Source organism: Elephas maximus, chromosome 1, assembly GCF_024166365.1.
Source record: "Elephas maximus indicus isolate mEleMax1 chromosome 1, mEleMax1 primary haplotype, whole genome shotgun sequence".
In the NCBI taxonomy this organism is placed as follows: Eukaryota; Metazoa; Chordata; class Mammalia; order Proboscidea; family Elephantidae; genus Elephas; species Elephas maximus.
Window position 1 is genome coordinate 111552944 of NC_064819.1, and position 14027 is coordinate 111566970.

At 37.8% G+C, this 14027-nt stretch overlaps 1 protein-coding gene across 4 annotated transcripts in view; it reads right to left on the reverse strand.

Moving 5' to 3' along the window:
- Positions 1–658: 658 nt before the first annotated feature.
- PLA2G7 (phospholipase A2 group VII) overlaps positions 659–14027 on the reverse strand; it is a 48153-nt gene continuing 34784 nt past the window's right edge. For all 4 annotated transcript variants that reach the window (XM_049893670.1, XM_049893660.1, XM_049893678.1 and 1 more), the window contains 8 exons: positions 10326–10419; positions 8153–8221; positions 7397–7523; positions 6381–6494; positions 5153–5244; positions 3344–3514; positions 1922–2070; positions 659–1273 (listed from right to left, as the gene is read on the reverse strand). In XM_049893670.1, the coding sequence (XP_049749627.1) occupies positions 1140–1273; positions 1922–2070; positions 3344–3514; positions 5153–5244; positions 6381–6494; positions 7397–7523; positions 8153–8221; positions 10326–10419 (950 nt within the window). In that variant the 3' untranslated portion in view covers positions 659–1139. The remainder of the gene's footprint in view (positions 1274–1921; positions 2071–3343; positions 3515–5152; positions 5245–6380; positions 6495–7396; positions 7524–8152; positions 8222–10325; positions 10420–14027) is intronic.

Here is a 14027-nt window from a genome sequence, read left to right on the forward strand (position 1 = left end):
CAGAACTGAAAACATCCATTAAATAAAATAAAATTTATTTAAATTAAAATTAAATCAAATTAGAAAATGAAGCTGTTAAATGTACTTTTAAATGTTTTCTCCATTAGCCTTTGCAGCTGTTGAGTGCATAGCTAATTTATTAATAAGTGTTACAGCTAGAATTCCTGGCCTGTTTTTATAGATGTAATACCAATGGCTCCATTCTTTAGTAAGTAGAATGCATCAAAGATACAGCTTTAAAAAGATGCAAATAAAATATCAACTTTCTGCCCTTAACTAGCTGCCTTTGCCCTGTCTCCAGTATTCTGTCCCTTCTCCATTCCCCGTAAGTCTTCATATTGAAACTATTAATATATTGTATCACAAATCCTATGGTAAGACAATGATTTTACTATCTCCTTGATCTAATTTTTCTTACTAGGACAAAAAGGTAAAGGGAAGTGCTGCCAAATATAAATTCTACCTAGAGAACTATTTTGTAAGAAAATCCCTTTTTATTGTATTTTTAGGGAGCCTCATGTCATTATGGAGCCCTGGTGGCAAAGCGGTTAAGGTCAGCAGTTCAAATCCACCAGCTGCTCCTTGGAAACCCTATAGGGCAGTTCCATATAGGGTCGCTATAAGTCAGAATCAACAGCACACAACAACAACAATAACATGTCTTCATTGGCATTGTTTTAATATACTTTCCCATTAAAAATACATAATGTAAAAGCAGTTTTTAATTTGACACAAAAAATTATCTTAAAAAAAAAAACCATTGCTGTCAAGTCGATTCTCACTCCTAGGGACCATACAGGACAGAGTAGAACTGCCCCATAGAGTTTCCAAGGATCACCTGGTGCATTCAAACTGCCAACCTTTTGGTTAGCATCTGTAGCTCTTAACCACTATGCCACCAGGGTTTCCATTATCATCTTAGTAAAATTAAAATTTAGGCTGATATGATTTTTGTACAGGACATTATTTCTTTACATTTGAAGAAAAAAATCTGAATCCAAGCTTCAATCATTATTATGGTATAGCTCACATTTTATAATGTTATTTTGGAAAATACAGTTACATACACATACATGCACGCATATATTTACTCTTTAAGACAGTTTTAAAACAAAACTTCTGTTTAAGGTCTTCTCAATTTATTTCTCTATTCTTGCAGAGTTCTGCATAGTGTTGATGTGTTGGCAGGTTATGTTAATGTTGGTCCCTGGAATAAGATTTTCATCTTCTCCCTCAATCAAAGAGTCCCACTGATCAAAATCTTTCTGAAGTCCTATAAAATGTAAATATGAATAAGCAGGTCAAAGTTTTGAAAGCATTAAACAGCTGGGTACCTCTAGGTGGCACTATAGAATCACAAATTACACTAATGCACAGTCATTGCACAGCCAAGGTATGCCCTGTGTCAGCTGTCAAGTGATCGGCTGCATCTAAGTTAGAGATGGGATTGAGGCCCACTGCTATCAGTATCTCCAGCACAGAAGTTTAGCCCAGTCTTCACAGAAAGACTATGAGTATAAACAGGTAGGCTTGCTTTGAATTTGCCCTTGGGTTGATTTTTGATTCATAACAACCCCATTTACAGAGTAGAACTACCCCATAAAAAAAAAAAAAAAAAAACCCATAGGGTTTTCTAAACTATAATCTTTGTGGAAGCAGATCACCAGGTCCTTCTTCCTCAGAGCCACTGGGTGGGTTTGAACCTTCGACCCTTTGGTTTGCAGCCAAGTACGTAGCTGTTGCGCCACCTGGACTCCTTATAAAGCAGCAAAAATTAATTTCTCAAATTTTTGTTTTTAAACTGATTTACTGTGATGTTAAATTATAAACACTTGAAAATAGGATGAATGCTGTGTTAAGATAGGCAGTTTTTTCCTGAACATCATCTGGTTTATGTCATAAAAGAATATTAATTTCTTACCTAAATGCTTTTGTAAGAATGCTAATGAGGCTTTGTTGCTAAGATCAATAGCTACATTTGAATCTATATGTCCTTTTAATCTGAATATGTATCCAACTATTTTGCCAGTTGCAAAAGTGAAGTCATCAAAATTCTGATGGACTGAATCCCTAAAAGAGAAATGAGACATTAAAAATCACATTTTTTCATAAAATTATTTTTGTAGTTAGGGTGCAGGAAAGATACTGGCCTGAATGGCCTATTCACTGAAGACTAAAAAATATCAACGAGTCAAAAATTATAGATTGGATCAAATTAGATGTATTTCAGGGTCACGGGCTATTCATTTAGAGGCTCTGAAGTATATTCATCTTCCCCTCTAGAAAACAATTCTAGATTAAATGATTCCAGTTTTTAGGGAACTGGAATACTTTCAATTTGAATAGATGGAATGTGTTGAAGGGGCCCTGAACTCAGAGCCAATGCCTGCCTCCTCCAACCATATATAGCTTATTGATATTTGCTACTAGGCAAATCACTTTGGACTGAAGCCTTGGATTCAACATAGTTTAAAAACAAACAAACCAACAAATTTTTTTTCCTTGTATTATTTAAACTGTAAAAAACTGTAAGCACCTTATAAATGTCACTCACATGGCTCTCTAAAGTCATCAACAACCTAACATTAAATATAATGGCATTTTTTAGTGCCATTTTCTACTCCCTCTCAGACAGTTGACATTTGATGGCTTTCTTGGTTTGTCTGTTTTCTCTTCCTTTCTTTGACATTGCATCCTCCTTTCTGACTCCAACTACCCCATGCTCTTCTCTGGCTCTTCGTACACTTCCTCCCTGCTGCCCCTTTTTCCTCTTCTGAATAAACTAGGTTTTAGACAGAGAAGGAATGAACTCTATCTTTGCTTTTATATATTTCACTGTGAGTTTGAAATCCTACTGAAGAGTTCTTTTTCACGTCCAGGATATGTGCATATTGCCAACACTCAATGGACCCCAATTTAACTTTTGGGAATTTATAAATTCATATTTTTTCTCAACAAGTAGGCATATGTCACGTCTCAACACTTGATCTGACTTTTCCTCTAAAGAAGTCCTAACCTAGCCTAATGATGGAATCGTCAGCACCCACCCCTGCCCCCCCAAAAAAAACAGTGTAGACGTGTTCTTATATTTAGATCATAGTAGCAGGTATCCTAAGGCAAATTTTAGTTAACAGTATATGCTGTATGTACGTAAACACTAGTTGAAACTTTAATGTATCTAAAAACACTTAGAAACTGAGATTATCTAATATTCTCCCTTATCGAAAGCCTAAACCATTAATTTAACACTTCTACAATGCCTATCAAATGAGATCTGTTGATGTTTATCCAAGTTTGAAGTTTCTGTTCTAGGTGATGAAATAAGGCACTTATGAACACTTACCTGATTGTAATCATTTTTCTCTCTCTATCAGGTGAGTATAATTTTTTCATTTTTATGATATTAGCAGGAAATTGGAATTGTTCAGAGTTGATAAAAAAGAGGGGCTGAGGAATTCTGGAATATACTTCATCACCCAGTGGCAACATCCATGCATCCAAGGCAATACCACATCTGTAGATATTTGTTAGCAATGATAAAAGAAGGCTGGTTAAACAGTGACTGACATATAAGGTCTCCTAAAAATGCTAGGATTAACAGATATTGACTATACCAGTTTACTATGAGTTATCTCACTAGGTTTATGAGCTATTATACCTTAATGTGTAGAAAGAGAATGTGATTAGCTTCATAAGACAGCAGACCTGGAATTACATAATCATTTTTTTAGGAGGAATTTAAGAATTAAACCTGTCGCTATTGAGTCAGTTCTGACTCATGGTGACCCCATGTTTTACAGAGTCGAAATGCTCCACAGGGTTTTCTTGGCTGTAATCTTTACAGAAGCAGACTGCCAGGGCTTTCTTCCACAGTGCCACTGGGTGGGTTTGAACACCAACCTTTAGGTTAGTAGTCGAGTGCAAACTGTTTGTGTAACCCAGGGATCTATATTTAGGAATTACAACTTTTAAAAAGATATATCTTTATGAATTTTTATTATTCATTTTTTTACATTATTTTCAAAATAAAATTTAAAAACAAGTAATAATTTCTTCAAAATTGTGGGGTATCTGAAAAAGTACAATAAATACACAATTTTCCCTACGGTTCCAGATATTCTGGACACTCACTAGTGTATTTATTGTACCTTTTGTATAGTGACAGTTGGGCACGTTGCTTTATATTTAGAGGTGCTCTACCTGAAAAAGTATCTGGAGATTGAAGAAAAACATGTTGAGCATAACATTTGAAAATGTAACTTTCTGTTTAAAAGAAAGTTTATCATAGGTTTCCTGATCTTTTGGACCCTCTGTGTTATATACACTAAAAGGATGAAAGAAAAAAGTTCCCTTCTATTAAATAGATTTTAAGAACTGTGAGAGGAAGTTTCACAAATGATCCTGCCTACTTCCTACATAGTTGGCTCTATGGGATCTCATCACTCTAGAATGAAATGATTCCAGAAAAAAAAAACAAAAACAAAAAACATTTCTTCAAGTTGGGAGACTAGGGCTTGGTTCCAGCTCCTAGCCAAATAACGTGTAAATTTTAGACCCAGCTCCATTCAATCTTATTAGATTGAAAAAAAATCTAATAAGAAATGACCTGTCTACTGGGGAAGTCCTAGGCATACTCCCCAGACCCACCCAGTGCTGTCAAGTCGATTCTGACTTATAGCGACCCTATAGGACAGAGTAGAACTGCCCCATAGAGTTTCCAAGGAGCGCCTGGCGAATTTGAACTGCCAACCTCTTGGTTAGCAGCCATAGCACTTAACCACTATGCCACAGACATACTATAAGATGGAAATATTATTATCATAATCATTATGTCACAGAAAAAAAATATACATAAAGATAAAATTCCAAATGAAAATGTTAAGACCTTGGAACAGATAAATAGGAATGATGAGGGGAATCAAGGTCGGGGGGAAGAGTTTTCAATAGGAGGAATAGACAGCTTCTGCTCAGGACAATCTGTACAGAGTACTTGTGGAGGCAAAGGAAGAGACCTGGAAAACCCAAAGGATCCGTTCCCCACTTAGAACAGGATTATATATGTGTAGCTATCTCACATGTGTAATGGCTCCCCCCTCCCCTACCCACCCAGCAGTTCACTGTTCTCTCACTTTATGATACATTGTTCTCTTACCTGAATCTCTGGTCTTCACTAAGAGCCTGTATAACTGTTGCTCCACCAAAAGAATGCCCAATCATTGCTACTTTGTTCCTATCGATAGAGTCCTATGTGAAAATGCATAATATAAATTCATAACTATCTCACAGGGTGCTAGAAAAATAGACTAAATGATTTTGGAATCATGCAGTTATTATTCATCTCATGCACATGGTTAAGTACCTTGAATTTTTCTTAAATAAGAGAAGAAATACCTACATACGTATGTGCGTGCATATGTGTGTGTGGGTTGAAGATTTGTAAAAAAATGCCGAAGTGAATTTAATGGTTCCCTTAGTCACCCACACTTGAAACTTCAACGTTAATGACGACTTCTGCATCTCCTCCCACCCCATGTTTATTAGTACGTTCATTCTCTGAGTATTTGTTGAGCCCCTGCTCTGTACCAGCCCACTGTCGTCTCATTTTCAATGAGCTCATCATCTATTAAGGAAGAAAGAGATACAAGCACATGATGCAAATACAATACAATGGTGCCAAGGAACACATATGATGAATATCTAATCCAGTCCAGGGGTGAGCACTGGGGTCTGGGAAAGCTTCTTGACGGATATGATGCCTCACTTGAATCTTGAATGTTAAGCAGCAGTTAGTCAGGGGGAAGTGTGTATAGGGTACAAAGGCATGGAGACAGGAGAAAGTGATCGACTGAGGGACAACAAACTCTTCATTATGTGTCTGCAGAACAGACCATCTTTACACTCAAACTAAAGCACTTCTAGTTCCCTCTCCTCCCTGTACTCCACTCAACCCCCCTAAACGTTTCTGATTTTTTGCTAATTCAGTCTACTGTGCTTGATATTCTTCCACCCCCTCCCACATTCTGTCTAAACATTTTTACAAATTTTTCAAGATCAGGCTCAAAACATTCAGAAGGCTTCCAAAGAATTACAATTCAAGTATTGTATTCAGTTGAATTATTAATTAATATTATTATTGTATTAATCAACTTAATTGAGTATTAAGTTGAATCATATGAAAGTACCATTTTTTAGGTCAAAACTGATGAACTACGGTCAATTTCACACATAGTTCAAACTAATGAGTTCCCCATTATTGTAATACTTGACTTGTACCTTCTTTTGTATGTGTGGTCCTTTATCATGCTATACCTTGTATTATAACAGAAAAACAGACACTAAAGAACTATAGGACAAGGGGAAAATGGCTTTTTTAAGCTCACCTTCAGTTGTTTCACATCAAACTCTAACTCTAATGCATTCTGCACTGGCCTTCCATGATCAATGTCAAGAATCAAATCAAGAGCCTGGGAACACTCTTTGGCTCTTTGCCGTACCTAAGAAGAAAATAACAAAGTAAAATGTTGTAACTCTTACTTTAAAGTTTGTATAGAGATTGCATGTGGGGAAAGCAAGTGATTGAGTATAAACTGGAAATGGCTAAAGGAAAGTGAATAGAACACCACCTAGCATGACTCAGGCGTTAGCTTTGGAGCTGGGTATACCTTAGTCCAAATCCTGGCTCTGTTGCTTACCTACTGTTTGACCTCAGATAATTTACTTAACCTCTCTGAGCTTCCATTTATTGCAATAATAATGCCTACCTCAATGAATTGTGGGTAGGATTAAATGTGATAACATAGGTAAGGCAGCCACTAGAGAGCTTGGCACAAAGGTGGCAGCCAGTGTATTTTATTTCACTTCATCTTCCCAACAGTCCCTGAGACAGACACTGTTATATTTACTATTTTGTAGCAGATAAAACAGGTGAGCACAAAGAAACTTAACTTGTCCAAGAGGATCACCCCACTGCTAAGTAATGAAGCCAGGATTCAAACTTAGAAATTCAAATTCTAAGGTCTGTTCTCTTAATACTATTCTATGCACTCTCTCTGAAATAAAGTCTTTTTATATAGTTTTTGGCAGACAGTCCAAAAAAATATTTTTTCGTGCTTTTAAAATTCTAAAATTAAAAGTTCTAAAGCAAAAAAAAAAAAAAAAAAACTGAATATCCACTGTTATTTTCTGGGATTTTTGTGTTTGCCTTTGTCTTTACTATGAACCGGGTACTTCATTAAGGACGTTTTATGACTCAGGAAATCTTCTGACAGATCTTCTGGGAATAGGAAGTGGGAGGTCTAGGATCATAGCTTGCTACCTGTAAAATGAAATGAGCAAATGGCATCATTCTGCACGTGCTCTTGGTCACCAAACTGCCTCTCTTCTCACTGAAATGTACCTGCTCATTTCGTAGAGGTGCTTCATCCTCATCTCGTTTTAGGGTTTTAAAATACAGCCAAGACTTGTTCCCTTTCATTGCAGCAGACTGGTCCTCGAAATAGTAAGTTGCAGATGCAGATCCATCTCTGTGATGCAAACAGAATTAATTGCTCTTTTTCTTCCTCATCTCACTTGTGTTTCTCATCTGCATCCTTGCCTCAACTTCCCACTGATCTTTCAGGCTTACCTTTCTTTTTCTACTCTTTTTTTTTTTTTAACCCAAAAGACTCCCAAAGGAGTTCGAGCAAAAGACCTGAATGTGGTGGGTAATCTGAACCCATTCTATATTCACAATGATTAAAGGTGCTACCAGCCATGACGGAAACTCAGCTCCAAATTTCAATGCTTTCACTTGCTAGCTGTGTAACCTTGGACCGATGACTTACCCCTGTTCAACTTCATTTTCCTCCTCTTTAAAACAGTGATAATAGTAGTTACCTGATATGGCTGTTATGAAGAAAAAGGCAATGGTGTATAAAGACACTCAGCACAGCACACGCCCACAATATGCACTCTAGAAATACAGCTGTTTTTAAATTTTGGACAATCTAACAATTTCTTTTTTTTTTTTCCTCTTCATATAATCATAGTCAACAATTCTGTCAACATTCACAATAAAGCTTTATGAAAGAAGTACGGTTATGGGCATTAACACTCCCTTTATTTAGTTTTTTTTTTTTTATTTTAGAGCTCAGCTACATACCAGGTGACATACCTGTGTTCTACAGCAGCAACGATAAACCCATGAGATGCCAGGTCATTGCCAACAGCAGAATAAATTGTCCTTTAAAACAAAGAGAAGGAAGCGTTCAACTACCGTTCACATTGTATGAAAAAGCATGACCACAAGGCTGGGTTCATAATAAAGCTAGGAACATGGAGATCATCACCCCCCTGTAGCAATGCCCTGGGGTAGAGCGGTTCTCAAAGGCTGGGGAGGGGGGAGTGGTATCCTGCCCTCCCCTCTCCCCCTCTCAGGAGATATTTGGCAATGTCTGGAGACATTTTCATTGTCCTGACTGAGGAGAGAGTGCTACTAGCATCTAATAAGCAGAAGGATTCTACTACACACCTACAATGAATAGGACAACTCCCCACAACAAAAAATTATTTGATCCAAAATGCCAATAGTACCACAGTTATTATACCTTTGACAGTTCTGGGTTTTATTCTTACCTCTGCCATTTACAGCTACATGGCTTTAGGTAATTCTGATCTTTACTGAATTTTGTCCTGCCTGAAAAACAGGGCTAATAAAGCCTTAGCTTTAGGGTAGTTGTAAGGTTTGATAATGTATATAAGAGGATTGTGCAGTGTGTTGATTAAGAGAATGGGACCTACAGTCTAACCACCTAGTTTGAATCCTGGACCCACCACTTACTAGCTGTGTACCTTGGGGTAGTCACTTATCTTTTCTACGCTTTGATTTCTTCACCTGTAAGAGTGATACTATAATAGAATAGTACCTCATGGGATTACCAAAGGATTAAGTGACTTAATACATCTTCAGTACTTACAACTATGTCTGAAACAGGGTAAATACTTAAAACATGTTAGCTGTCATTTAAATGATTGGACAGGATACGATGGTTAAAGAATCATGTACTAAGCAACTACATTTATGCCCTTTTTCATGTCTTCATTTTGCACAATCTTTTTCTCATATCACGCATTACATAGGAAATGTCCGCAGAGAACAAAAAGAAGGTAGATAGAAGCTATGTATTCTACTGCTAAAGACACAGGACATTTTCAGGGAGGGGAAATGGTCTAGAATAGGAATTAGCATTTTTTTTTTCTGTAAAGGGCCACAATGTAAATATTTTTGCACTATGGGCCATCCTATCTTTGTTATAACTATTCCACTCCGCTGTTGCAATATAAAATCATCCATAGATGATGCGAAAAATGAGTAGGTGTTGCTGTGTTCCAATAAAACTTAATTTACAGAAACAGGAAGCAGCCTGGATTGGCCCTAGGGCTGTAATTTGATAATCACTGGTCTAGTATAAATCAAATAACTAGCTAGGCCATAATTAAAGGGCCGAATATAATTCCTTATTGCAGGTGATAGCTTCTTCCCAGTTAAAAAACACCATTTGTTTTCTGAAAGTCTTATGATCCTCTGAGGTGGAATACAGGGAGGCAGTTGAAAAGATGGTAGGAGAAATTGTGGTGGCCGTGAAAATGTACCTCTCAGACAACCTGCTGCAGAGAGCATAGTTGACTTAAGACCCCGCCCAGCTCCAGCTCCTTTAGATCCACCACCACGTTCAAGCCCAAGCTAAGCTTCCTTTGGGCTGCCTCCAACCAGTGACTGAGCATAGTGTGGGTGCTAACATAGGCCCATTTCTGTGAGATGCGGGACTCATTGGATGAGTAGCTTTGTCTCAAACGGCTCCCTCTACTGGCCTGGCCCAAACTTTCACAGAACTGGTGCTGCACTCTGAGACGCTTATTATCTAATCTATCATGGTCTGAAGGCTCTCCCCATCTTTTTTTTGTTCCCTTCCCTCTTTCCTTCACAGGCATTTCCCTCAATAAATACCTTTCAGAGTTAATCCAATCTTAGTGTCTGCTACTCGGAAGACCTGAACTAGCAGAAAGAATAATTTTTAAAGTGCATAATATAGGACAGCAACCAAAATTGCAAAAGTCTCTCTCCTCTGTTATGAGGCTAATTGTCATGAGCAGGAGGGAGAGAATGAACCATATTGTACCCTGACTGGGCAGAGTTAGGACTGATCAGTAGATGACAGCCAACTCTTGGGGAATCCCAACCCCTCTAGGACACTCCAAAACCTGCTATTCATTTTTTTTTGGGGGGGGGGAATGTATTCAGTCATTGATATCTAGAGGCTAAAATTGTTTAGCCTTTCAAACATTACCTGAATGCTCCAAGACCATGAGAAAAAACAATTAGTGGGTATTTTTCACCAGTCCTCAGAGGTGAATTCCACTTTGCTGGAGTTGTCATTGAGCCTAAACAACATGGGAGATTATAGTTAGTGTTTCTTCTGTCTTGCCAGTTATTTCAAAGTCTATCTCTTTAGCATAAAATCCCTGCCCATGGACCAAGTGGGATTCATACCAGGTATGCAAGAATGGTTCAACATTAGAAAATCAATCAGTGTAATCCACCACATATATAAAACAAAAGAATCAAATGATCATCTCAGTAGATGTAGAAAAGGGCTTTGATAAAGTCCAACACCCATTCCTGATAAAAATTCTCAATAAAATAGAAGAGAAATTCCTCAACATAATATAGGGCATCTATTAGGTATACAAACCCAACAGCCAACATCATTCTTAATGGAGAGAGACTGAAAGCAATCCCCCTGATAATGGGAATAAGACAAGGATGCCCTTTATCACCACTCCTATTTAACACTGTCCTGGAAGTCCTAGCTAAAGAAATAATTGGAAAGGAAGAAGTAAAACTATCCTTAATTGCAAATGATATAATCCTATACATAAAGAACCCCAAAGATTCTGCAAGAAAACTACTGGAACTAGTAGATTCATCAGAGTAGCAGGATGCAAGATCAAAATACAAAAATCAGCTGGATTCCTATACACCAACAAAAAGATCTTCAAAAAGGAAATCATGAAAACCAGACCTTTTATAATAGTCCCTAAAAAGATAAAATACTTACGAATAAATCTAACCAGGGATGTAAAAGACCTATACAAAGAAAACTACAAAACACTACTGCAAGAAACCAAAAGAGACCTACATAATTGGAAAAGCATACCATGTTCATGAATAGACTTAACATGGTGAAAATGTCAATCTTCCCAAAACGATCTACAAATATAAAGCAATCCTGATCCAAATACCAACAGTATTCATTAACAAGATGGAAAAACTAATCATTAACTTTTATATGGAAAGGAAAGAGGCCCCCGATACGTAGGCATTATTAAAGAAAAAGAACAAAGTAGGAAGCCTCACACTACCTGATCTCAGAACCTACTGTACAGCCATGGTAGTCAAAACAGCCTGGTACTGGTACAATGACAGATACAAAGACCAATGGAACAGAATTGAGAACGCAGATGTAAATCCATCCACCTATGGTCAGCTGATCTTCAACAAAGGCCCAAAGTCCATCAAATGGGGAAAAGACAGTCTCTTTAACAAATAGTGCTGGAAAAACTGGATGTCCATCTGTGAAAAAAATGAACTACTAGAAAAAGACAGAAAATAACAAATATTGAGAGGTTGCAGGAAACTTGGAATTTTTATGTGCTGCTGGTGGTAATGTAAAATGGTATAGCCACTATGGAAACGATATGGTGTGTCCTTACAAAGCCAGAAATAGAAATACCATATGATCTGGCAACCCCACTCTTAGGAATATATCCTAGAGAAATAAGATCCGTCACACAAATTGACATATGCATACCCATGTTCATTGCAGCATTATTCACAACAGCAAAAAGATAGAAACAGCCTACGTGCCCAACAACAGATGAACGAATACACAAATTATGGTACATATACACAATGGAATACTATGCAAAGATAAAGAGCAATAATGAATCTTGGAAACATTTCACAACATGGGTGTATCTGGAGGGCATTATGCTGAATGAAATAAGTCAACCACAAAAGGACAAATATTGTATAAGACCACTATTATAAAAACCCAAGAAAAGGTTTATACACAGAAAAAAAAAATCTTTGATGGTTACGAGGGAGGGGACTGGAAATCACTAACTAGATAGTAGGCAAGTTAACTTTGGTGAAGGGAAAGAAACACACTACAGGGGAAGGTAGCACAACTTGAACAAGACAAAGTCATAGAAGCTTTCTAGACACATCCAAACACCTTGAGGGACCAAGTTACTAGGGCTGAGCAGTGGGGACCATGGTCTCTGGGGGACATCTAGGTCAAATGGCATAACATAGTTCATAAAGAAAATGTTCTACATTCTGCTTTGGTGAGTAGTGTCTGGGGTTTTAAAAGCTTGACAGTGGCCATCTAAGATAAATCTATCAGTCCCATTACATCCGGAGCAAAGGAGAAAGCAGAAAACCAAAGACAGATACTAGTCCAAAGGACTATGGGACCACATGAACCACAGTCTTCATCAGCCTGATCCTGGCTACCACCACCAACTGCTCTGACAGGGATCACAATAGAGGGTCCCAGACAGAGCAGGAGAAAAATACATAACAAAATTCAAATTCACAGAAAAAGGCCAGGCTTACTGTTCTGCCAGAGACTAGAGGAATCCCTGAGATCATAGTCCCCAGACACCCTGCTAACTCTGAATTGAAGCCACTCCCAAAATATACCTTTCAGCCAAAGATTAGATAGGCTCTGGTAACATAGTGGTTAAGCACTTGCCTGCTAACCAAAAAAGGTCGGCAGTTTGAATCCACCAGCCACTCCCTGGCAGCCCCTATGGGGCAGTTCTACTCTGTCTTATAGAGTTGCTATCAGTGGGAATCAACTCAAAGGCAATGTTTTTCTGCTTCTTTTTTTTTTTAAATAAAAGAAATAATAACACACATGAGGAAAGTGCTTCTTAGTTCAACCATGTATACAATATCCAATGGGCAACACCTACTGTCTTAGGTATGTAGTGCTGCTATAACAGAAATACCACAAGTGGATGGCTTTAACAAAAAGAAATTTATTCTCTCACAGTCTAGGAGGCTAGAAGTCCAAATTCAGAACACCAGCTCCAGGGGAAGGCTTTCTCTCTCTATCGGCTCTGGGGTAAGTTCCTTGTCATCAATCTTCCCCTGGTCTAGGAGATTCTCAGAGCAGGGACCCCAGGTCCAAAGGATGTGCTCCACTCCTGGCTCTTCTTGCGTGGTGGTAATGAGTTCCCTCTCTTTTCTGCCCCAATTCTCTTTTTTATATCTCAAAGAGATTGACTCAAGATAAAACCTTATCCCATAGATTGAGTCCCACATCATTAACATTACTGCTTCTAATCCTGCCTCATTAACAGCATAGAAGTTAGGATTTACAACATATAGGATAAAAACATCAGATGACAAAATGGTAGACAACCACACAATACTAGGAATCATGGCCTAGCCAAGTTGTTACACATTTTTAGGGAATACAACTCAATCCACAACACCTGCCCAAAAGCAAAGATGAGAAGGCAGGAAGGGATAGGAAAACTAGACAAATGGAAGTGGGGAACCCTGGGGGGAAAGGAAAAGGGGGAGAGTGTCAACACATTGTGGAGATTACAACCAATAACCAATGTCACAAAACAATTTGTGTATAAGTTTTTGAGTGAAAAACTAATTTGCACTGTAAACTTTCACCTAAACCACAATTAAAAAAAAAAAATCCTGACCCATGAAATCTATATCTATGTTTGTCACATGGGGTCGCTATGAGTCAGAAATGACTCAACAGCAACGGGTTTGGTTTGGTTTTTTGGTATGGATTAACAGTGAATTCATTAAAAAAAAAAAGTCTGCTACTTGATACCCATCAATCATAGACCTAAACTTTGTGTGTTTCCGTAAAACCATACTCGTTGCTACTGAGTCAATTTCAACAGATTAGAACTGCTCCATATGGTTTCCAAGGCTGTAATCTTTATGAAAG